This window comes from Porites lutea, chromosome 2 (genome assembly GCF_958299795.1).
Source record: "Porites lutea chromosome 2, jaPorLute2.1, whole genome shotgun sequence".
NCBI classification, from domain to species: Eukaryota; Metazoa; Cnidaria; class Anthozoa; order Scleractinia; family Poritidae; genus Porites; species Porites lutea.
In genome coordinates, this window is record NC_133202.1 from 12102936 (window position 1) to 12129152 (window position 26217).

Consider the following 26217-nt stretch of genomic DNA (forward strand, 5'->3'; position numbering starts at 1 on the left):
ATTGCAAAAACCCTAGTGATAACACTGGCTGCCCAAGTTCAACATGAGAGTACGTTCGGTTACGTAATTTTTAACATGGCCATTATTATAAAGGATTTTTATGGGAATAGGCCATTTCCGAGTTCCCCAGGGCCTCTGTTTCGGAACGAGGGTAGCCTTTGATATGGAGATCATTTTTCATTCTCGTGCAAATAAAACTCATTTTCATATTAAAGAACGGTTGTGCACTCAGCCTCATTTTGAAAGTGAGCGCTTTTGGAACTCGGAAGTGGCCTATTCAGGTAATAGATTCGAGAAGATAAATACTCGCATGAATTTTCAATAAAATACGCTTTACCTTATTTACTTGCTGTCTTCTTGCTTCCTGTGTGGTTATTTTCCCGATCAGTTGCGATTTCCCTTATCCCGAGATTGCACTAATATATTATTACCTCCAAGTAAACAGGCTCTAAGACGAAGCTTGAATGAAACAGTTGTCTAGAGCATTATCATATGACCTCCATTGGCCAGGGTTGGAAACCCCGCAAGGGATACCATACATGGGATAAATTCTTTGCAGGTCTTCCCTCTTTCTCCTTCGGGTACTCCGGTTTTCCCCTCTTCTTATAATCCATTGCTTCCAAATTCCAATACAATCAGGAACGCACGAACTCCTCAAACGAGTCTTACATTGAGAAATCCTAACTGCTTCGCAGGTAACCAATTTTTGCCTGCGGAATGAACGTGATTTAGCGATCAACCCTGGATTTTCCTTGCCCTAATCCGCCAATCCAAGTAGTTAAACGCTCAAGGAAATCAGTTATAAAGTGGCTACAGACTGGCCCGGTATTATTGCCACATTTTAAGAGACTTTTTAGTTTTCTCTCATAGGTGATCGAGTTCGAGACAAAAAGAACTTCAGCTACACAAAAGACAACTTACTCCTGAAGACCTTAAATGACTCTTAAATTCCTCCTTTATTTTCCATTAAAAATTTTACATCTCACACCATTTTGTATTAAACTAAAGTTTTCTTTTTCCAAAGTTGCATTCGTAGTCATTACATTATTATAACGTCCCGCAATTGCTTCTGGGATCGTTACTGTGGACGCTCCGGTCAGCTATTGGTCAATTTTTTCCCCTGTGCCTAGTAACAATCCCAGAAGTCTTTGCAGAAGTTAACTGGACCCAGTTCCCTTATCGGTCCTAAGTGGCAAATGAACTGTTGTATCTTACTGCGAAACAGCTTGCCTTCTTAAAGAATATTTCCCCTATGTGGGCATGCATTTAGTAAGCTTAAAACAATAGAGTGCAAGACTCCATAGCTTGAAAATATGGTCTCAAACCAATCAAGTGTCTTTTGAATTCAAATTGCCAAACAGGTTATTCCTTTAAAAATATATGTATATATACCAACAAAGCCCCATCAACCAGTAACGGTGCTAACAGAAAGTTGAAGGCTTGCGCATTTCCGAATTGATTTATTCTATGGCGCAAATTCATTTTCAAAGAGGCTATAACAAGGAAATTTTTTCAGCTGATGCAACAGTTCGATGAAACACATGCGCCCCCGCTTAGGAGCTTGTTGACAACAGCTCTCGCCATGTACGTAGTGGTACCTCCTTTGCCTTCACAGGGTGTGTTGTAAAATTGGTCCCTTACACTCTACACAGAAAATGGCTTTGTGTTAGTATGGAAAATTATAATCATAATCATAATCAGTGTTACAAATCGGCTAAAATTTCATAATCGATCATCGGAAATAGTTGGAATGAACCTATGACGTCTATATTTAGTTGGTAAACAGTCGATGCCATCAATGCTTATCAAGCCCTGAGGGATGATGTGTTAGTGTAGAAGACGATTATGATTGGTTAAGATTATGGTTATGATCATGGTAAGAGTATCGTCTTTCATAGAATACAATTGTAAGCTGACTGGCGTCCAGGCAAATAAAATATGTTAAAAAGCACAGAAAAAGTATCAAGGTTAGATGTATAAGATAACAATCAATAAAAATTTAAAATGAAAATTTATAGCCATCAAAGTGTCGCGGTTAGCAGCAAACGGGCTCTAGATCAATAGGGGGTGTTGAACTTCTTTAGCCTGTTTGTTTGAGAGAAGGGGGGATGTACACAGGCTAGAACTTCATTTAAACAGTGAAAATGTGCAATAACATGTTTGTCTTGAAACAATATTGAGCGTTTACGAAAAGGAAAATTGTATCCTCGACAAAAGACCTCACCTGATTGTCACCTGGTCCAACATCGAAACTGAACAGTTCGATGGCTTCGTCCACAAGCTGACAAAGAAAAGAAAAAGAAAAACAGTGTTGGAACTGTAAAGATGAGGAAATAGTCTCTTCCAAGAAAATGTCCCAGAACATCTTGATACGCTGCAAAAATGTAACAATCGACGCAATGTAACATAGGCGCGAAATGTAACATCTTAAAACGAGACATGTAACTTAAACATTGCATTATTACGTTGCATCTTAAAACACCATGAAGGTTGCAGCGTGGCCAAGTGTTTAGAGAATTGAACTTGCAATCCGGAGGCATTTACTTATATGCGTTAAAGGTTGAGTCGTAAGCTCTTGTAACTTTCGCATGAGTGTTGCGTGTTGTTGAGTAATCATACCTCGTCTAAATCAATACACTGACTTAGCTCCACTTCTGGGTTTCTTTCAAGAATCGTTGCAAGTACGACCAACAACTAACAAGCAAAAAGTAACAAGATCTTGGTAGTGTCATCATAAGTAAGCTTTCAATAACCTGCTTAGACCCATGGCGCTTGGAAACTAATTGAAATGATACAAATTCGCTGACAAGTTGGCAATAAACTGACGATTGCTAAAGGGGACTGGCCTTTGATTCGTCTGATTTTGTCTTAACAATTTAAAACGCACAAGACCTTGAATGGATACTGCTCTCATTAACCTGCAAGAGAGACGCTTCGGCTGAAGAGGACAAGCTCAGCGAACTCAGGGTAGGTGATTCTAAATTTGAATACGCAACGTTTTAAACTCGCGAGCATTTTTCCCGTAAATTTGTGTTGTTGCTTCAGTGATAATTCGACCTAGAACGGAGAATGCGTGCTTGGTACTGTCGTGAAGAAATGTAAGAAGATACAGTTTTCTGAATTGGAAAAACATAGGGTATTGTATGGCCGCGCGGAGATATGGAATTTCTTTTCGAGTGTTGAAAAATATTTCACGAGTGATTTCAGCGCTTCTCAACAGGAGAAGAGAAAATTTCATATCACTAAGCGATCATATCATGATCTGTTTATAACATAAACAGCAATGAAATACCAAATCTGCGAAAAGTGCGATTGTCGTGTAATCATAGCAACGGTAATCCTTTCACGTGTGAGGATTATCATGTTTCCGCGCGAGAGCTCAACTGGTATTTGGTATTCATTGGTTATTATAATAAAGTTCTTTAATCAAGTACGTACCTCCACCACTGTCTGTCTGTATTCCGGGTTGGAAATATCACTAAGCAACTCTTCTACTTTCAGCTGAAAGTTCCTTTCACGATGTGTCATATCCGATATGGTAGGAAGCTGTGAACAAAAAGTACGCAAAACATGCGAATCTCCTCCGGTATCACGTAACTTACACTTAAGGTATTAAAACAAGCTTTTACGTCACTAGACCAATGACGGGCGCTTTCCTTTCAACAAAACTTCCGGTTTAAAATTTCGGAAATTTCACGTGCCTAATGGAACGGTACTTTCCGGTTGCACAGACCCGACCCAAGGCACCGCGCGTTTGGTTATTGTTGGTGTAAGCAGGATACAAACGACAGAAATTTATCAAAGCTATTGCTTATGTTACCATTTAAAAGGGAGTCAAATCATACCAGATGAAGCAAAAAACACCTCATATGTTTGCGGTGAAACGGTTAGTGTCTATTAGCAGAGGCTCGATTGTACATTGTCTAGAATAGCTTTTGCTAACTGCAGGCAGTGTGAATGTGTAAATGTATTTCTTTAAGACTTAATAAAGTTGTTGTCGTTGTTACATTGTCCTGTTCATTTTCTATTGAAAATGCCCGTAAAACACTATCCAATAGGCTTCTTTGGCTTGTATGTTTTGTTTTCTCAATATAGGTCATGTGATAATACTCAAGAGAACTGTTTAATTCAAATTTTGTTTTATTCACGTGCATATTTACATATAATTTATGAAAGACAAAGGGTCAAGTTCCCCTAGGACGTCTTTTGGGAAAACAAAACATACAAGCACAAGAGGTCTATAAACGCGAGGAGGTGAGCACTGGCCACTGAACACCTAAGCCAATATTTTGCCCTTACTGAGAAGTAAGTGTTAAAATGTTGGCCTGTGGGAGACGTAGGTGGGGAGTTTCCCGAAAATGTATAATGATCCCAATTTTATGTATAAGCTTAGGGTGGGGAGAGTGGAAGCGGGTCAGGTCGCCCCCAGACCTACCTAGAAAAAGGGACCTTCCTCGAGAAAGTGGGTTAAAACTCTGATGCTAGTGAAAATAAAGTTATTAAGAAACACCTTTACGGCAAACAGCAAACGCGATTTTGTAGCACCAGGTGACCAAGTGTTTTCTTTCCCAGTTCATTTTACTTTTCATTAAAGCTACATAACAATAAGACGCGTCATGCCAGTTTCATCCAAATGAATTGGTTCGAACAGTTCTTATCTGTTTTTGAGAAGTTGTCAACTAGAATCTGACGCTTGCCGTTTACCGTAAACGAAATTTCAAATCTCTTTGTTAATTCAAAGGAGGGCTTACCTGTGATAAGATGTTATGTTTAGATACTTTTATTCCTTCAGGAGCTCTTTCCAATATACTCCACACTATAAACAAAACAATGGATACTCCTGTTACTTTTTTAAGGCGTTCACGCGAAATGATAGTGAGGTTACGCAACACGACGGCAGGAAGAAGAGGACGGCAAAACGCTTGTGTGTGACAAACGTGACAAGGCTATAACTTGCGTGTTATGTCGTGATCATGTTTTCTGGCCTTTACAAAAACATCTGTTTCAAACATTATACTACTACATGAGAAATTTCTGCAATTTGATTGCCTTAGAACAGTGGTATTTCAGCTTAATTTGAAAGACCTACATGTGATATACACGACAGAACGAGATCATTTGCTACTGCATACTTAACGGCTACGCTATGTTCTCTTCCCTTTGCGCCATTTCAGCGGAACATGATTTACATTTCAAGACTTCAACTGAAAACAGAGAATTTTCCTTGTTTTATCTAACCACGAGCTTAAAAGTGTCTGATTCTTGATGGCTTGAGTACGATTGACAACGTGAGCGAATATAAATAGAGGTAGCTTAGCGCTTGTGTCGGCACTGCGCTTTAATCTTTCTTTCTTTCTTTAGTCGAAGCATGGACCTCGGATGTTAGTAAACAAGAAACCAAACTGACCTTTGTCGTAAAACCCAGAAGGCACTCTATGGACAGCACCGTCCAGTTGTCTGTGCTGCAGTGGGCTCCTAAAACAGAAATACTTTTATTTAACAATTGCCACTAACTTACAACATTGACGTTTAACTAAGGCCTCGTCCACACGTATCCGTTTTTGTTTGAAAACGGGTATTTTTTGAAAACGGTCACCGAAAACGCATCTTTTAAAAAACGCTCTTGAGAGTGGGGATTTCTGAAAACGCTGGCTTCTTGTTTACCTGTAGACGGGCGAAAACGGAGTTTTTCGAATACGACGATGTCATACATCATACACTTCTAGCATGACGCATGCTCATTAAGGAATGCTATCGTATGCTATCGAATACGCTACGTGTCGATGCGTATTTTTTTTTGAAAGCGGAGAAAAACATATCCGATTTCAAAAAATATCTGGATACGTATGCAAGGGGCTAAAGTAAATAAACCTTGCGCAGACAGAGGTCTATCGGAATCTTCGCCGGAGGGAAAATTACCACAAACTTCGCAAATGTCAGGATTACTATTGCGTTGCCCTACGACTTTCATTTTGCGTTACTATACGGTAACTATTAACAACAAAATGAGATAAAAATTAAAATACCTGGGGGCCACGTCCTGTCCATGGTGCGTTCCTTTCGAGGTGAGAACAATCTTGAGTAGTGCCTTGACATCGCTTGGTGACTGAGCGTATAGCGACTACACAACAAAGAAGAACAGTCCAACCTCTATCTTGGTACTACTGTGAGCAGGCATCAGCATTTGCCTCTAGAGTCTATCATAGTACAATGGACCCCCCATCCCCCTCCCCGTCACACCTTCTCATATGGCCTTGTTGTTAATAAGTCCGCTTTGGGAAATGCCCATTCAATTTCTTACAAGCAAAACTCCGTTAACGCCACCTCTCTCTTTAGCGTTAGGCCAACGGCCACGTAGTAAAGTCCCAACGTGTACATTCATATATCACCTCGCTAAAACGGTAACTAAGATCAAATGTGTTTTCTAAAAGGGCAGACGAGTGACAAACGAAAATGCTGAGATCTTGAGAAACCCAATGAAAGGGTCCGCCTTCAAAGGTCACATGGTTTACATTTTCAATAACCATTGTAGTGTAGCAGTGTAGCCTCTGCTGGGACTAAAGTCTTTTTTTCTTAGGCAAATTCTGCGAACAAGCGACATGGCCACCTCGTCACGTGGTTGCAAACCAAGAAAAGCACCCTACAAGATTTGACAGAAAGGAAAACAGCCACGAAATGTGATCCTACCCCGTTAATGGATCTTAATGACGTCAACCTCTTACCAGTTAGTGCGGCCAAATTCTTATGATCCGTTATTTGGCTGACTAATACGAGATTCAATTGCAACAGATGCAACGAATGACACGAGCGCTTAAGATCAAATTTTAATAAATAAACAAGTTGAGGATTTATAAGGCCGGGTCCACACGTAGCCGCTTTTATTTGAAAGTTTTTTCCTCCTGTTTGGCCTGACGTCCACACGTATTCCGTGAAAACGGTCACCGCAAACGTATCCTTTCAAAACACTCTAAGGAATGAAAATTTTTGAAACACCGTTTTCCTGTACTGACGTGTAAATGGTCAAAACGGAGGTTTTTGAAAACGATTACGTCACGGTGTTGGATACAACTACACGCGCATGTCCCGATCAAAGATGGGACCGTTTTCAACCACCATTACATTTTGTGAGGACGAGCAAAAACAATTGAAAAACGCAACGTGTGGACGCGGATTTCTTTGAAAACGGGGCGAAAAATCTCAGTTTTGAAACAAAAAAGGATACGTGTCGACGGGGCCTAAATGCTTTTTTTAAATGCTTAAATATAAGCAATCTTACCCCGAGGCCTTTACTTGCTAGTCTCTGTTTCATTGCTTCAATAATCCATCTGTAAAATAAGCAAATGTAAAGCTAACTCTACCCCGCCAACGGCAAACGTATTTCCGGTCGTCCCTTCTCTTCGGAGGGAGAGAAGCGACAACCGGAAATACGTCTGCAGTTCGCAGACTAAGCTTATTCATGACGAATGACTCTTGTAACGCAACTGAATAGGGAGCTTAAGCAAAAGCATTCTTGAGCGACGGATGTCAACCGGAAGAGAGGCCTTTTCCCTCTTAACATGCCTAGACGATATAAAATTTGTATTGCTAAGCTTCTTTACTTTTATAGAGACGATTTGACTGAAAATTTGGGCGAAACCACCGCTCAAGAATGTAAAAAATCCACTTCCGGTTGACGTGCGTCGCTCAAAAACGCCCTAATAACAATTATTCAAGGAAGCGTAGGTGGCTAGTGGTGGTGGTATTTACCGCGCCGTACAAAAAACCATTTAACTTAGTTGTAGGATTATTTATGAACATGTAAGCTAAAATAAAATAACGAAAGACTTATTTTGCGTTTGTAAACAAAAAACGTTTTCACCGGTTTCATCGACAAATTTAGGTTAAAGAGACAAGGCTTTCCATGTAAAAACTACCAAATCAAATTTCCTCGCCTTCTTCGTGTTTTTCGGGAACCGCTTCTTCGATTATTTGTGACAACAGTGACAACAGTGACAACAGCGACAACAGTGACAACAGCGACAACGGCGACCAAAGATGACAACAGTGACAACAGCGAAAACAGTGAAAACAGTGACAACTGTGACAACAGTGACAACAGCGACAAAAGCGACAACAGTGATAACGGTGACAACAGTGACAACAGCGACGAAAGCGACAACAGTGAAACCAGCGACAACAGTGACACCAGTAAGAACAGAGACAACAGCGACAACAGCATCAACGGTGACAAAAAGTAACAACAGCAACAACAGTGACTACAGCGACAACAGTGACAACGGTGACAACAGTGACAACAGCGACAATAGTCATATCAGTAACAACAGCAACAAGTGACAAAAGTGACCACAGTGACAACAACGACAACAGTCACAACAGCGACAACAGTGACAACAGCAACAACAGCGACAACAGCGACAACGGTGACAACAGTGACAACGGGGACAACAGTGACAACAGTGACAACAATGACAACAGCAAAAACAGTGAAAACAGTGACAACTGTGACAACAGTGACAAAAGCGACAACAGTGAAAGAAGTGACAACAGCGACAACAGTGAGAGCAGTGACAACAGCGACAACAGTAACAACAGTAACAACAGCGACAACAGCGACAACAGTGACAACAGCGACAACAGTCACAACAGCGAGAGCAGTGAAAACAGTGAGAGCAGTGACAACAGTGTGAACAGTAAAAACAGTGACAACTGCGACAACAGTGACAACAGCGACAACAGTGAAAACAGCGACAACAGTGATGACAGCGACAACAGTGATAACGGTGACAACAGCGAAAACGGCGACAACAGCGAAAGAAGTGACAACAGAAACAAGTGACAGCAGTGACAACAGCAATAACAGTGACAACAGCAACAATGGTGACAACAGCGACAACAGTGACAACAGCAACAAGTGACAACAGTGACAACAGCGACAACGGCGACCAAAGATGACAACAGTGACAACAGCGAAAACAGTGAAAACAGTGACAACTGTGACAACAGTGACAACAGTTACAACAGCGGCAACAGTGAAAACAGTGACGACAACAGTGAAAACAGCGACAACAGTAACAACAGTGACAACAGCGACAACAGTCACAACAGGGACAACAGTCACAACATAGACAACAGTCACAACAGTAACAAGTGACAACAGCGACAACAGTGACAACAGCCACATCGGTGACAACAGTGACAACAGCGACAACAGTGACAACAGCAACAAGTGACAACGGTGACAACAGCGATAACAGCCACATCGGTGACAACAGCGACAACAGAGACAACAGTGACAACAGTGACAACAGCGACAACAGTGACAACAGTGACAATAGTGACAACAGTGACAACAGTGACAACAGCGACAAGAGTGACAACAGCGACAGGAGTTAAAACAGTGACAACAGCGACAACAGCGACAACAGTGAGAGCAGCGAGAGGAGTGACACAGTGTGAACAGTAAAAACAGTGACAACAGTGACAACTGAGACAACAGTGACAACAGCGACAACAGTGAAAACAGCGACAACAGTGATGACAGCGACAACAGTGACAAAGGTGACAACAGCATAAACGGCGGCCAAAGGTGACAATAGTGACAACAGCGAGAACGGTGACAACAGTGACAACAGTGAAAACCGGGAAGCTATTTTGTTCGTAACTAACGCGAGTATGGCTTTGCTCGGAGGTGTCAATTGCACTGGATATCCCGAGTGTGAGTAACAAAATCAAGAAGAACTAAAAAAAAGTAATACTGTTTTTAGAGTTCACAGAAGATTTTGAAAGGGGAAGCAAACATTATGGTATATTCTCACAATACGAACTGTAGAACACTTAGGAGAGGTCGGGTATGGCTAGGATGATTGACAATATTCAAAACAATGGACGACTATATAGCTTACCCAATCCTGATTTTCAACATCCCTTCAAAAACGTGAGGAATTGTGGCAACAAAAGAGGCCAAATAGAGAACCATCTGTGGAAAAAAATGCAGAAGGGAAAAACGAGCGACTTTACAACGAAAATCATTTCGAACCATTTGACTAACGTTTGGAAAATGCCAATTGGAAAATGCCTGGAAATGGTTAGCCTGCACCACAGTAGCCTGGAGTGTAGGCGTTTTCTTCGGGCGCGCAAGTGATTTTGCTCGCGAAAGCGCCATGTTGAAACTTCCTGAAGAGAGGAGGAAATGGGGCGAGTCAAAGGGAGCGAGGAGAGAGAAGAGAAAACGGCGTACGTTTTTCCTCCCCTCCCCTTCCCCCCTTTCCTCCTTTCGCCCTTGAACCTACCCTAAGGGTTACTATTTCTACTCTCCCCAATCTTTCACTGACATAAAATCAAAGATGGCGCCTACTATGGCGCGTTTTCAGGGTCAAAAATAAGTGTATAGTTACCACACAAACTGAATTGCCAAATAAATGATTATCTTAGATGATGATTGTCGGTTTATGACCTGTTTTGACGTGCTGTCTTGCGATGGAATCCTTTCGTCGTGTCATGACTTTCAAATCCACACTTCTTACTCGAATTGATTTGAGAATGGTTTACGTGCATGCATAATTACTTTAATTTGAAATCTTTTTGCATGCTTTCTATGGAACCAAATGAAGCAGTTTCTTAAATACGATTTTTTAAACACGACCCGCATCACTTTTGAAATCACTTTTCTGCATGCTTACTTGCGAAGGATTATTCGATGATCAATTTCGTAAATACGTGTTTTTTTTAAACCATCATTACTTTTGAAACCTCTTTGCATTCTTACTTGAGAATTATATAGCAGTAGGATTATTTTATGATAAAAACAAATGAAACAATTTCTTCAATACAACTTTTTTCAAATCGTTATTACTTTTGAAATCCGTTTGCATGCTTACTTGCAAAATACGTAGCAGGAGGATTATTTGATAAAAGAAACGAAGCATCCTTTTTTACATGGGGATTTAGGTTTACCCGCGTCACTGTAGAAAACGCGCTATTGTGCTTCACTGCACCCAACACGAAACGCGACTCAGTGACTCCCAAAATGACTTTTGAATTCACTTTCGCTGCACAACAGGATGACTTGCGAACTTTCAACCAGGCGTTTCTGCCCAGAAAGGCCCGAAAAGAGTCTGGAAACTCCTCCCCAGTGTCTCCGGGTCATCGATCAAAAATGGCCGCTCGTCGTTGAGTTGATCGACCTTGATCGTTTTTCTAAGAAATGAGCTTTACACCTGAGCAATCGCATTTCTTGAAAAACCTTCGTCTACACCTAATAGATCTTTCGTGAAGATTGGAACAGGATGTTAATGAAGATGTTGCTGACTATGTGTTGTTGGTTTTGGGTATTTGTCACGTCTAAGCATGATTTAAACACATTATGATGCTGTGTCCTTTAAAAGTCGTTTTAAAAATCAATCGCTTTGTAAATGTCACTTGTAGTTTTAATATCAGAGGAGAGTATATTAAAACTCAATATTTTTCAATACCATTAGCATGTTGTTTTCTTACCAATCAGTTGACTGGCTTCTTTGTGCCACTACATAATGTGTGTAGTTAAATATAAGTTTACAAGCAAGACCGGCGGTTTCGAATCTTACGATTCTCATCAGTTGCTATATGGTGGGATGGTTGAGGTGAACTCTGAACCATTCCGTATTGTTTGATTTAGTAAGCGTTTATATATCCACCCTGGTTTGTTTGGAGGATCGAAAATGGTGCGGATTGATTGGTTCCTTGCAAAAAACCAATCAGGTTGTTGTAGGTTCGATCCGTGTTTTCCCAAAGCTAGGGTGTGTTTTTATAAAGGTTTAAATTTGAAAAATAGGTGTCTTGCCTTGCTTTTTGTAAAGTATAAAGACATCTTCTCAAAATGTTTAATGATGCATAAGTGTTCCTCAAAATGGCGAGGGACTATGTTGTATATTTTCGTTTCAATTTAAAGCAAGGCTTGCGAATATCCGTCTTTCTTTCGCTTATTGAAATTCCATATTCTCTTAAACGCCTTTTGATAGTGCTTCTACTGACTCCGAGAGCCTCGGAGATGTCTGAAATTTTTAGATTGTAGTCCACGAGGTACTGCAACTGATCCCTTCTTATTTCAAACTTTGGACGACCAACCAATTCTTCATTATTAACATCAGGGTAAATAGGTTGCCAGTTACGCTCAGCGTCTGCCAAAATAGTCGACACTTGAGCAAGAGAGTTTGAACTTCGTTGAATACATCTAAATCCACACTGGCTACCAGCCTTGACAAATGATTCGAAGCTTGTTGCAACAGAAACAACACATAGTCAGCAACATCTTCATTAACATCCTGTTCCAATCTTCACGAAAGATCTATTAGGTGTAGACGAAGGTTTTTCAAGAAATGCGATTGCTCAGGTGTAAAGCTCATTTCTTAGAAAAACGATCAAGGTCGATCAACTCAACGACGAGCGGCCATTTTTGATCGATGACCCGGAGACACTGGGGAGGAGTTTCCAGACTCTTTTCGGGCCTTTCTGGGCAGAAACGCCTGGTTGAAAGTTCGCAAGTCATCCTGTTGTGCAGCGAAAGTGAATTCAAAAGTCATTTTGGGAGTCACTGAGTCGCGTTTCGTGTTGGGTGCAGTGAAGCACAATAGCGCGTTTTCTACAGTGACGCGGGTAAACCTAAATCCCCATGTAAAAAAGGATGCTTCGTTTCTTTTATCAAATAATCCTCCTGCTACGTATTTTGCAAGTAAGCATGCAAACGGATTTCAAAAGTAATAACGATTTGAAAAAAGTTGTATTGAAGAAATTGTTTCATTTGTTTTTATCATAAAATAATCCTACTGCTATATAATTCTCAAGTAAGAATGCAAAGAGGTTTCAAAAGTAATGATGGTTTAAAAAAAACACGTATTTACGAAATTGATCATCGAATAATCCTTCGCAAGTAAGCATGCAGAAAAGTGATTTCAAAAGTGATGCGGGTCGTGTTTAAAAAATCGTATTTAAGAAACTGCTTCATTTGGTTCCATAGAAAGCATGCAAAAAGATTTCAAATTAAAGTAATTATGCATGCACGTAAACCATTCTCAAATCAATTCGAGTAAGAAGTGTGGATTTGAAAGTCATGACACGACGAAAGGATTCCATCGCAAGACAGCACGTCAAAACAGGTCATAAACCGACAATCATCATCTAAGATAATCATTTATTTGGCAATTCAGTTTGTGTGGTAACTATACACTTATTTTTGACCCTGAAAACGCGCCATAGCCTACAACAATGCGAACACGAACTAGGTTTCGCCCACCCAAAGTACGCCTGCACTGCAGGCTAGCACCACAGACGAAACTGAACTCTGGCTGAGTCCGTCTGCGAAACATCGCCGAAATTCTTGATCTTGGCCCCCACCTGTGTACCAGGATTTGATTACGCGCCATGATTGGCCTGTTAAAAAAGCCATTGTCGATTTGCAAATCAAGGATATCAGCGCTGCTTCGCAGACGTTACTGACCCAGGTTAAATTGCGTATACGACGCAGGCGTGGAACTCGGTGTTGCGTTGCGTGACGAGACAAAAACAGCTGCGTGGGAGACTAGGAAATGGAAGGCCATTGAATCACGCGCCAGTTTAAACGGCGTAGTTATTCCATTTGAACTGCCAAATCGAACTTTTCTATGAATAGTTGTATTTTAAACGGGCACGAATGGTTTCTTAGCAAAAACTCTTCCTCAATCCACCCTCCACTCTGCCGTATATCAAAGGTCCAACTATCTGTAAACCGCGTATCTACACATTGCTGGAAAAGTGAACATTCGTCGTCGTCATCATCATCATCACCATCATCTTGATTATCATCATAAATGTAAATAACAGTTTGACAGTATTTGACGGTCATTCTCAAAGATTTATATACATGTGCCCCATTACGGACGGCACAGCCAATGCAGAATTGCATGAATAACAAGGATCTTTTTTGACACTTCTTAAATTCAAGATCATGGTAAAAAATAAAAACACCAGTAAAATGCCTTAAAATAACACACTAGTTTTCAGACCTCTTGTTGAAGGACCGCCTCCCGGACGTCATGAGGAGTACAGAACGAATAAAGGATTTTCTGTTGAGAAAAGAGAAGGAGACCGCCATTAATGAACAGGACAGAGCGTTTGTTTTATACCAGTGCTTGGTAAAATGGACTTGGTTGGTATTACTGTCAGTTAATTCTTTTACGTTGAATTAATAAATGAAACTTGGGACATCAAAACCAAAACTGAGCTTTGTTTTGCAAATTAAAATAGGTAACATTGCTAGTATTTTCTACTTTTCTTTTTCTCTGTTTGCTTGCTGGATTGTTAAATATCTTTTTTTTTCTTTGTCCATTCGCAAAGGCCTGTTTGGATCGACTTCTGCTAACTAGAAAAAGAGCGACACAAGTAGTTAAAGAGTGGCTTTTTCTACAACTCGTGAGTGTAAATTTTCGTGGTACCTATTCTGAGCAAGAACCTAGACTTTAGAGAACAAAACTACCTGAATAGCTGCCGGCGTCAGAGGCTCGTAAATCACTTTTTCTTCATGGCCAAACACACCAATAGTCACCTTAAAAGTAAAAGTAAAAACAACTATTTATTAGGCAGCTTATAAGACGGAGCTGAAATACTTTCGTACGCTCCACCGCTCCCCCCCCCCCCCCAAAAAAAAAGGCTAGAAAAAAGGTTAGATAAAGTAACACGTTCTAGCAAAGCATCTTACCACTTTGCCGCTAACCAGTAAAGTAGTGATCCCGGGCGCTAGACTATCCACCAGTTTCTTCAGCAGAGCGGCACCGCGACGAACCGCTGACCATTTCCTATCATACGCAGCTTGCTGATAAAGGACATTGATCATATCGATAATGGAGCCCTCAGGAGTTTGAAAGTGTTCGCCTTCTCGCTTTAGCAGTTCCTGAAGCAGCAGCAATTGGCGTTCAATACCTGGCTTCTTTTCCAATTCGTTCAGGAGAGCTTCGCGTGACTTGGTTACGAAATCCCTGGGACTGAAAAATGAAACCGGCCAAACCAGACTAAAGCAAACTTTCGGTTACGTTCATTAAGGAGTTGAGCGGTAAAAAAAAAGTACATTTACGGAGTATGTAGTTACAATTTTTGAGTTAGTGAACGAAATCCTATGATGTTACCATTCAAATAAAATCTCTTCAGCAGTACTTTCACATGGTACCATTTATTAAGTATGCAGTTCTAACGATTTTTTTTTTTTTGAGTCTGTGGATGAAATCCTATGGTGATGAAATCCTATGGTGTTACCATTCAAATAAAACCTCTTCAGCGGTACTTTCACATCGTACTATTTATTTAGTGTGCAATTCTAACTTTTGAGTCTGTAGACGAAATCCTGTGGCGTGACCATTCAAATGGAACCTCTTCGGCAGTATTCATCTAATACGCCTTGATTCAGAGCATTAATTTTACAAAATGAAAAATGGAAATATTCTTGAATTTTAACTACGCCCACGGGTTAACGAGGCGGTCGGTTCGGTTGTAGCGATAAGGGGCGTAGACAGCTTTTGACCTAGTTGTAGGTCTGGTTGACTTTCATTTCCACATATCCTGAAAATTGCACGCATGACAAGTCTGACCTCACCAACACTTTGACGTCTTAAGCTTTTCAGCTCACCACAACAGAGCATAATTTATAACAAGCGGTAGAGGGTATCCCTATGGGGATATGATCAATACACTGTTCATGACACCGAAGCTGTCGACCCTACTTTTGTTGATTTCCTTTAGCACTCGCAAACATATGTCCATGGCCGCTCGTGCCATTCTTTCAAATTTCTCTGAAGAACCGTGAACAGAAAACCACCTACAATACCTTTTGGGAATGTCGCGTGCACTTTTTCCGATATGGAAAGTATTAAAGTAAACACAGTCTTTTTTTATGGGCCTTTATACCTGCTGAGCTAATTTTTTTTCGCTAACTTACTTGGAGTCTTCCTCATCAGACATATGATCATCATCATCTTCAGACACGGTCATGGAGCGGGACAAGCGTACCGGCCGACTCATCCTATGTCCCTCGGAAACACAAGGGCTCTGGGGATTGGAGTCTGGTCCTTCTTTTTCTTTGACACGTACATGGTCCAGACCTCCATCGTTATCATCAAGATCGCTAGAGGGGAGACAAGGAAAATACTTGTATCAGGCTATGTGTATGTTGTGGTTCGATTTTAACCTTGGGTCGAACTTATTTACCTTTGTTCTGGGGTATGGTTATGTATGAAAATGAGTTTAAAACAAAGAAAAATGACATTTGAACCAAGGATAAAATTGAACCACAACATATACCACAACATCACATTTCGGATGGGTTTCTGCCACTTTTCGTCTTTTGGACCGTGGCGGAAGTTAATGAATGGAGATGAGGACTGGAACCCACTGAAGTTAATAGTCAGAAATGAGTGCACGGAACCCTTGCGGCCAACCTCTCCGGAGCCGACGATGTTCGACGTGTACGACTTGTTCCGTTCTGTGTCGTTGCCGTTCGTTCTGTACCGGAAAGCTTTTTCGACGATGTTCGACGTTTACGACTTGTTCCGTTCTGTGTCGCTTTTCTTGTCGGAAAAGAACTGTAACATGTCGAACAGATCGAACATTGTCGGCACCGAAGAGGTTGGCCCCAAGGGTTCCGTACACTCATTTCTGACTATTTACTATACTTCCGCATTAGTAAGTTCCAGTCCTTTTCCCTTCTCACGAGGGACACGCGGGAGACAAGGGACACAGGGGACACCGGGGACACAAGAGGACACAAGGGAACACAGGGGAAACAACAGGACACAAGGGAACACAGGGGACACAAGGGATACAAAGGGACACAAGGGGACACTGGGGACACAAGGGGACAGGGAACAAAAAAACACAGGGGACACAAGGAAACACAGGGGACACGGGGGACACAATGGACACAAAGGGACACGGGAGACACAAGGGGACACAAGGGGCACAGGCGGACAGAGGGGACACAAGGGAAACAAGGGGACACAAGGGACACAAGGGGACACAGGGGACACATGGGGACACAGAGGACACGGGGGACACAAGGGGACAGAGGGGACACGAGGGGCACAAAGGGACACGAGGGGACACGAGGGGCACAAGGGGACACGAGGGGACACAAAGGGACACAGGGGATACGAGGGACACAAGGGGATACAAGGGGACACAGGGGACACAAGGGGATACAGGGGACACAAGGGACACAAGGGGACTACTTTCGCTACGGTCCGAATGCCTGTTCACACAACGACGAAACGTGGCAGAAACCTATCCACTATGTGAAGCTCGACTTTCGAGATCGGCGCGGCGCAGCTTTGCTTCGTTAAAGAAATTGCGCCAAAATCACCGTTTTTATGTGTGAATGGAAGACCTTTCTGGTATGGTTTTCGTAGCTGTGCTAGAGGGTTAGAGCTATCCAGAAAAGTGTAATCATAGCCTTAATATCACCGTTTGTATCTTCACGAAGAAAATGCGGCAGGCTCTTGCGCGAAAACAGAAACGGCACGCCCTGTGATTTTCCCCTTTCACCCTCCTTTTTGATCGCCTGCCATAAGGCTATTGTCATGTGGTAAAAAAAGACAAACAACAACAACATTAACAAAAATAACTACATTCAACAAAGAAAAATACCTGAAATAGCGGTCTGTTTGAAGGAAGTCCAAATGATCTATAACTGCCGTTGATATCAACGTCTGCGTTAGAAAAAAAAAACAAAGAAGAAAGAAAGAAACATACTAATGGAATCAAGATATAAATGGATTTAGGGAGTAGGTTTTTTCTTTCCGACAAAAAAAAGGCAAATTACCAAAAAGTGAAAAAAGAAAAAAAAACGAAACCGGCAAGTATGGAACAACAACAACAACAACAACAACTTTATTCTTTGTATACAGGAGTTGGATAGTTTGCCCCGAAAATAGTTGGAAAACTAGTCGTGGCGGGGCAAGACAAGAAAATGAATAACTTAATTATCTACTAAAAAATGAAATGGTATACTAAACCCAAGGAAGAGAGCTGATCAAGCGCGTCGGTTATAGACTTGTAGATTATAATTGAGTACCTGGAATTTCAATCCGCTTGAGGTTCTTCACAGTACAGTACGTATGGGTTTACAATAACACTAACAAATTCAAAACCTGTCTTGAAGTGGGTGGGAAAACATGATACAGTGGAACCTTGATTTCACGAAGTGCCGAGGGACTGGGGAAATTTGTTCGTTATATCGAGGGTTCGTTATATCCAATACCTCCATTTACCGAATTTTCGGAAAAACTACCAAAATGTTCATTATATCGAGGTAAAGTTAATAATTAAGTTACAAAACCTGGCATTTTCGGATCTGAAAAATTACTGTAATAACATTTCAGTACCGAGCTATACATAGCTACGGCACTAGAAACTCAAACACATAAATTTTATCCTTGGTGGTCTGATTGGCATTCATGTTTTATCACATAGTAACATTTATTCGTTATATCGATGTTAATTGTAAGTTTGCGCTTGTGGTTTGTGTTCGCTATAACGAGGATTTCGTTAAAACGAGGTTCTGTTCCATACATTTTACTGTAATTTTAGCCGGGCTGAAGAAAATCGTTCCTTATGCCGAGAACTTTGTTATATAGAGGTTCGTTAAATCGAGGTTCCACGGTACCTGGAGTTTCAATCCACTTGACGTTTATAACAGTACAGTACGTATGGATTTATAGTAAGACTAAAAAATCAAAACACGTTTTCAATTGGGTAGGAAAACGTGATGACTACAAAGAAAACAGAAGCAGCATTCACACCTGAAGTCGTCCAAGTTTGATTTTCACTCCCCCACAAAGTCCTCGCTTGAATGCTGCCAACATCTCAAGCGCCTCGTGAAACTGCTTGCCTCTGGAATAAAGTAAAACATCAGTCTTATGAGTATTGATTCACAAGTTATCTTAAAGATAACGATAACCCAGGGAAGCGAGGGTGGCGCTGCAAATTTCCCTTTCGTAAACTTTCGCTGCCATTCTTTTAAGACACTTTTGACCTGTTATTGAGAGTATTTCTATTATAAAGAAAGAAGACCGTCACCCAGGGTCGAACCCGGACCACGAAGCCGGACCTTTCGTATCCTAATCTCTCTCCCTTACACAACACGCCACAGTTCCGCAAAATTTGAGTCCATGATTGATCGCAGGCTCAAGTTTATGTTTTTTTCTCCCCTGAAGTTAAGTATGAATTTTTGGATTACCTTGCAATGTTTAAAGTCCATTGTCTGACGCAAAAGTAAAACGCATATAGCTCTGGCTAAATCTATATATTATATACTCTCAAATATAGGACAACCACTTGCACAGCCGCAATAATAGGCACAGTTTTTTCGATAGGTTGAGTAGACAATAGGGTTTAGAAATCAGAGATTTTGTTCCGTAAAAGGGAAACGAATATTACGAAACTGATCAAACGTCGATTAGACGTCTGGGATGGGGCCTGCCTCGTTCCTTGGCGTCTCAAGTGTTTAGACAACGGAAAATGCGACTTAACGCAAGCAATTAATGAGTATCGCGCAATGGACCATGGGAAAGTTTAACGTTGACGCAAAGAATGCAGCGAAGGGTGAGCACCTTTCCCATGATACCTAGCGCGGAACCAAAATCGCTCCAATTGCTCTCGAATCTGCTAGAGACAGGGATGGGCCGAGGATTTGTTAATGTCCAGTCTACAAGAGGGATTCCATAGATACAGTTGAACACTGGTAAAAAACAAGTGTTTCAGAGCCCCGGCAGCATACTTTCCTTCAAATTTAAAAAAGTAACCCTCCCTTCCCGCCCTTTAGATATATTCTATTGACCACTTACCGTAGGTTTTTTTCTCTCAGCAAGAGGCATAATGTAGGGCGTCCTTTCATATTCCAATTGTTTCGTGTGAAGGCTAAATTTGTCTACGATAAGAAAAGTGACAAATAAGCTTCGAAAGATCTCTTGACGGTTTTACACTCTTAAAATGAACATTATGAGGGATCTAAGGTTCCATTCCTATATTGAAATTACTATCATTATCATTATTATTATTATTATTATTATAAAACTATTATTATTATGAATTGTAAATAGGTTTTAATAGCTAATTTTGTTGCCGATAAAGTTATTACTAAAATATTATTATTATTGTTAGCGGAGCTCCCGCGCGCGAAGCGGAGCACCATTGGTAACAAAATTTGGTAAAATATCCATCCGAGAAAATTTGGTTATGACGTAGCGTACGCCCGCCCGGCCACCCGTACACACACTTCATGTAAGCCGATGTCAAATGTCACAATAGATCTTGCACAACTTGACTAGCCTTTCAGTTTTGTAAGCCATCCGTATGAGTACGATTAGATTGACAGCTGTCAAAATCAGACATCCGCTGACAATTATCACATGACCATCTCGCGGGCTCACATCAAAGACCAGTCGTTTTGCCCCTGCATGTAAGCTGATATAATATGTCACACTTACCAATTCAACATAAAAACGAAACTACCCCGGGCAAGGCTGTCAGTCGGCTGACAGTTGTTTAAACTTATATTGGCAAGCTAAATTAAGGTCAGTTGACAGCTGTCACTACAAGCCGGACGGATATATCTTACTCACACTCGTAGTCTGTTATTTCGAATATTTGCCATTCTAATGAAGGTTAATTGACAGCTGTCAAACTAGAGTATACGCTGACCATCATCACCTGACTGTATCGCGGGCTCATTTTTCTATCTATTGAGGTCACCCATACATAGCTTAGAAAATCTATCCATCCGAGAAAATTCGCCATCACGTGACCGCACATCGACCACCCGACCTTCCGTCCGTCCGCACCACAGGCATACCAATGTTTAATCTTACACTTTCTAGCTAGTTTGGGAGCCTGCAACCTGATATTGTACATCCATGTTTTGATTAATTGACAGCTGTCAAAATTGTGTTTTTGCTGACCAGTATCGCCTGACCGTATCGCGGGCTCAGGTATCGACCCACTGAGTTCGAGTGTTTTTGGAAGTTATCCGCTGACAAGTTGCTACTTTTCAAATGATCGCAGGCTCAAGTTCAATTTTTTTAAAATGAGGGTATGAAATAAGTCGTGTTCATGAGCCGCACTTTTAAAATTTTGATTTCGAACTGACCTCGGACGCGAAAATTTAACCGGCCTTTACATGCAGGGAAGGCAATCGTTTTTGACTTTTCTCACTGTCACGCGTTGATCACGCTCTACGTCCAATTTTTATGTTCTGATTGGTCAAAATTTGACAGGTGAGAATTACAGGTGAGTTCATGCGGAAAATTTATGCAGCGTCTGGAAACTTGCTTACTGATAGCTGAAGCTGACAGAGTTTTGTGTCATCTTGTAATGTTTTAAACTGTCTTTTTCCACTTGCTGTACAAAATGAAATACAGCTGCTATCAAGATTGTTCTGTAATTCATGGCTGGTTTGTTTATTGTGCTTTTTGTTGACAAATGCACCGCTTGTCAAAGTCATTGGAAATCCGATTTCGGATGGCATCGTTTTCAAAAATGAGCTTACTCACTTGCCCTTGCTTGAGGCGTAAGAGGGTTGAAAAGTCTCAAGTGATTCTGGAACACTTGATGACCTACAGAAGCAGCATCTCGACTGGTAAGCCTGAGCAATTATTGTCTTTGATGTGTTTTTTTTTCGGTTTCCTGAAGTCGAGCGTATTGTTTATGCGGCTTAAGTTTATACACGAGCACTAACCTACAATAGTATCAGGTTTAAAAAGCCTTTAGACATTTTTTTGACCGCAGATTCAAAGAAAAGGTTCCGAAGAATATTTAGTTATGATTTTGGCTGTAAACAGAAAGCTCTGAACGATTTTCTTGCCTCGAGTTCATCTTAAAAAAGAGCAAACACCGGGAAGCCGGCTTAAAACATAAATAAGCTTATGCTTACCTGACTCATGATTTTCAGAGACACTTTACTCTCAATACTTGTCTTCGTGAATGAAAATTATTGTCTCTGTACATGTTTCACCGAATTATATTTATTTTATTGATTGTTAGTAGTCCCTCTTGCAATTTTTATCGCTGCACCGGTTGTTTCGAGGCGAACATAAACATCGCATGCAGGAATACTCAAGACGCCGCGCGTAGCGCTTTTAAAGATTACACATAACAAAACCATGAACAGTTTTATAAATAAAGGGAATAAAACCTAAACATAACAAATTCTCTATCATGTTGAAGCGTAAATGGTAACTCTTTTAATCGCACTGCAAATTTGGTGCCTGTCAAAAGTGAGAACCCGTCCGGCTGGCCGAAAAGGTGATTTTGGGAATTTTTTTATCGTTTTCACTAAAAGCCCATAATTATTACCCTGCATATCACATAGGACCAGATTTTTCTAACTGAAAAGTCCCGGCATTATGGAATTCTGTTCATGAAAACGTTTTATAATGCGGTCAATGCTATAATTTGCTGTGCAAAGAAAGGGCTTGCTTTCATCAAAGGTAACCCAGGCTCACTGTTAGTGTCACGTTCAAATTTCATAACATGCTTAAATATAGAGAACACTTGGGGCGAAGTTTAGGTCTGGCCCCGGTTGTTCAAACGTTGGTTAGCGCTATCCACCGGGTAAATCTCTATCCAGCGGATAACGTAATTAATCATAACTATAACAAAATTCTCAAATCTGATTGGTTCTCAACTGCCCTGATTTCAGCCTTAATAGGACAGTTTAATAGGACAGTACGCGTCATGCCTAAGTAATTGGACAGTACGCGCCATCACGCGCGCGCTTAAATGGCTTTTTTTTTCATAGCTAGCGAAAAAATCATGGAATTTCTTGTGTTTTGATTTTAAAAAGAGCCCTATATATCACAAATTTTGTTAAAGTTATGATTAATTGGTAACAGAACTTCGTGTCGTCCAATTCGGTCTGTAATCATACTCGTGATTAAACAAATCGGACTCCCGCTACGCGGTCGTCCGATTTTGTTAATCACTCGTATGATTACAGACCGAATTGGACTCCACTCAGTCCTGTTACTATTACTAATTTCCGTAATACTTATCCGCTGGATAGTTATTTATCCGGCGGATGGCGCTATCCGGCGTTTGAACAACCGGGGCCTGGAAATTTGCTAGAAATGGAAATAAAAATCGATGAAACTTACCATGTGGCAAGTTGTTGTTGTCCTTAATGTGTACACGAAGTTTCGGGAAAAATAGTCTGCTTCACCGTTCCGTCATAGTATTATATTTCGGGGTTGTCCAATTATTAGTCTCTCAAACGGAGCAATGTTGGAGAGACTAGTGAATGCCACATTATGATGCAACAGTTAATGCAAATACAATACACTTTCCAGGCCTAATCTACTGTGATCAAACATGATTGCTATTTTTGGGTGTACAATTAAGACTATTAACTCGATGTAAAATTTGTTTCACTCTTGGACTGTCAAATTATTTTTCTCTAAGATCACTTAGCCTTTGCCTCAAAAGTCACATGAATGTGCCCTGATCTGAGGATTACAAGTTTATTGTTTGATTTAAATTATGAATTTATTAACGGGAGCTTCGCTTTTAGCCCTGGCTAAATCTATATATTATCTTTTTCTTCTTTCACAGTTTGTACTGTCCAGGGTTCAGAGAAGCAACCAGTTTCCTTGGGAGCGGCTGGAGGGGAGTCATTATTTAATTGGAGTTCCTCGACATAGATGTTTCGAGGGATTTTTCCACGTACTTTCCCAGGCCCTTTTTAACTAGGCCAAGTGCTCCAATAACTATAGGCACAGTTTCTATTATCATTATTATCTTAGTAAGAATGCAATTGACCTTGAACATAGTTTCTTCTGTTTTTGTTCGAAATGAATTGTTTTAATTGAAATGAAATGTTCTTAATTTGAATAATTTTTGTTTTATGAAATGAATTTTTTTTCTAATCAAAACTAAGTGTTTTTTTTTAAACGAAAGGAATTGTAAATAGTATTTTGACGAAATAGTATTTTTTTTAAAGTGAATAAATTGTATATAGGATTTTAATAGTATGTTATCAATAAAATACGTTCTTTATTATTATTATTATTATTGTTTTTTAATTGAAATGAATTTTTTTTAATCGAAATGAACAGGAGCCTACATGAAATGATTTGTAAATAGTACTTTGGGCGAATAGTTTTTTTTTCAGCGAAATTAATTGCAAATAGGTTTTAATAGTAAGCATTGTCATCGATACAAGGTTATTTTCATTATAAACAAATTCAGAATTCATTATTATTATTATTAGAGGTATAAAATTACTTCTTTACCTTTATTTCGTCGATAAGCAGAGACATATCCAAAGCCATGTAAAAGTCGTTCTCGTCGAGAAGTTTTGGATAAGTAACAACTGTTCTTCCTAAGATCCGGTATATCTGCAACAAAAATCACCGAAATTCGTTTGAAATTCATAACTTCGAAATCTCTTTGAATGGAAAAACAAACCGCAACAACCATTTTACCTTGCTAGTTCCCAGAGTTCCTATTGGTCTCGGTGGACGCCCGGATAATCCGAGTTTGCGATTGACGCCAAGACGCTTATAGGCCTAAAAAATACAAAGAGCGAATTGTTTCATTCGCCAGAAGCAGAAAGGGTCAAACAAACTTAGTTCCATTTTCCGCCAAAAACATCCCTCACGTGAACCCCGTCTCTGTCGATTGTCTAATCAAAATGCTGACCATTAAGCAAGCTAGCTACTCCTGCTACTTTAGGCTCGAAGTCTGATGGATAGGTTAAGAACGTTACCTGAACCAGCAGTGAAGGCGGCCAGATCTGTATGGGTTCAATCTGTTGTGGGGTTTGTGTCTCAATACCAAATGTTGCTAAGGTAGTTTGTAGACTGCAAATCAATAGTATAGCAAAGCGGGTGAATAGTATAACTTAGAGTTACTGAGGATGAAAACACACGTAAAAGGTCCAGCAAGACCGTTACTTATGGCAAACATACATACAATACACCAGTTTCGAATTAAAAACTACCGCTGAATACAAACATTAACGGCACATTTATACAGGGTTAGCCTCGACGTAAAGTAAAATATTCAGAAATTCCGGCAAGTAAGTGTTTAAAATTTGAATATACACAATAGACAGAGTAATAAACAGGCCTTTTTCTCGTTGGAATTTGTGAATATATTACTTCAGATGGAGGCTAAGCCTCTAAAAAATGCGTCTTCACTTCTTTAATTCAGCGGTCATAGCCAACTCGAAACTGGACTATTAATGTAGATATTCGATGACACTTTTTCATTGTCTACACTGTTGCGGATCCTAGAAATGACGCAAAAAGATATTCCAAAACCTGCAGTGAAACTACTTGCCTGCGCCCAATAGTTAAATTTCTATAATAAATGAGCCCAAACAATAGCGAACTGCGGTCAATTCTCGCTGGGCCCGTTACAAAGTGTTAGATTCTCCCCCCCCCCCCCGCTTTTGACCTCAAACACCATAATGGTCAGTTCTAAAACATGCAAATCATCCCTTTTGTCTTACAATTCAGAGTCATCTAAGACGGCTCAGATATGGCGAGATATGAACCTTACTTAAAGTTTAAACAAAAACGGATCGAAAGTTCTTACTTTCTGCTTTCTGAGATCAGTGACACTTGAACTACCACATCGGAATCAGCAACCTAAAATGTTAGGGAAAAAATAAATAACATCAATAAACCTAAACAGTTAATAAGGTGTCCTCGATTACTACTTCGAGCAACAGAGCGGTAATGTGATAATTGAATTAAAAGCGATACACTGATACTGATACTGTGACATTCTTTCGTTTCGTATTCCCGCTATACCTTAAAAGAGGAATATCTGTGACTGCTGAAACCATAGCGGTTTTTGGCGGAGTGAGCCAAGTGTCTTCCAATAGGATCAATCTCATTAACATCCAAAAGGCCTGCGTCTACAAATAACGAGAGAAGCCTGGGTCAGCCAAGAGTACCTTACAGGATAGGAATGTTAAAGTGCCTGACACCAGTCTCTAGAACGCTCCAGTATTTATAGTCTGATATAAACATATAGTGGATGTTGTAATAATGGTATCAAACAACCGCTCAATAATAGACGAACCAGTTATGGTAATTATTATACGTTATAATTATTCACTCTCTGTCTTGTCATTAGCTAGAAAGCTACGGTTAATTTTGGAAATCAGCGCGCGCAACCAACCAGATTAGTTAGTTGTCTGCAGTCAGATAACTATAGGTT

At 40.4% G+C, this 26217-nt stretch overlaps 1 protein-coding gene across 1 annotated transcript in view; it reads right to left on the reverse strand.

Moving 5' to 3' along the window:
* Positions 1–972: 972 nt before the first annotated feature.
* Positions 973–26217, reverse strand: part of LOC140927748 (phosphorylase b kinase regulatory subunit beta-like) — a 46955-nt gene continuing 21710 nt past the window's right edge. Inside the window, exons 14-34 of the mRNA XM_073377431.1 lie at positions 25806–25912; positions 25588–25640; positions 24755–24848; positions 24471–24554; positions 24279–24383; positions 19839–19921; positions 18795–18885; positions 17641–17702; positions 15938–16123; positions 14708–14990; positions 14486–14554; positions 14016–14075; positions 9903–9976; positions 7277–7325; positions 6027–6121; positions 5408–5475; positions 4752–4816; positions 3439–3546; positions 2620–2694; positions 2225–2281; positions 973–1644 (exon numbers count right to left, since the gene is read on the reverse strand). Of these exons, the coding sequence (XP_073233532.1) occupies positions 1513–1644; positions 2225–2281; positions 2620–2694; positions 3439–3546; positions 4752–4816; positions 5408–5475; positions 6027–6121; positions 7277–7325; positions 9903–9976; positions 14016–14075; positions 14486–14554; positions 14708–14990; positions 15938–16123; positions 17641–17702; positions 18795–18885; positions 19839–19921; positions 24279–24383; positions 24471–24554; positions 24755–24848; positions 25588–25640; positions 25806–25912 (2000 nt within the window). The 3' untranslated portion in view covers positions 973–1512. The remainder of the gene's footprint in view (positions 1645–2224; positions 2282–2619; positions 2695–3438; positions 3547–4751; positions 4817–5407; positions 5476–6026; positions 6122–7276; positions 7326–9902; positions 9977–14015; positions 14076–14485; positions 14555–14707; positions 14991–15937; positions 16124–17640; positions 17703–18794; positions 18886–19838; positions 19922–24278; positions 24384–24470; positions 24555–24754; positions 24849–25587; positions 25641–25805; positions 25913–26217) is intronic.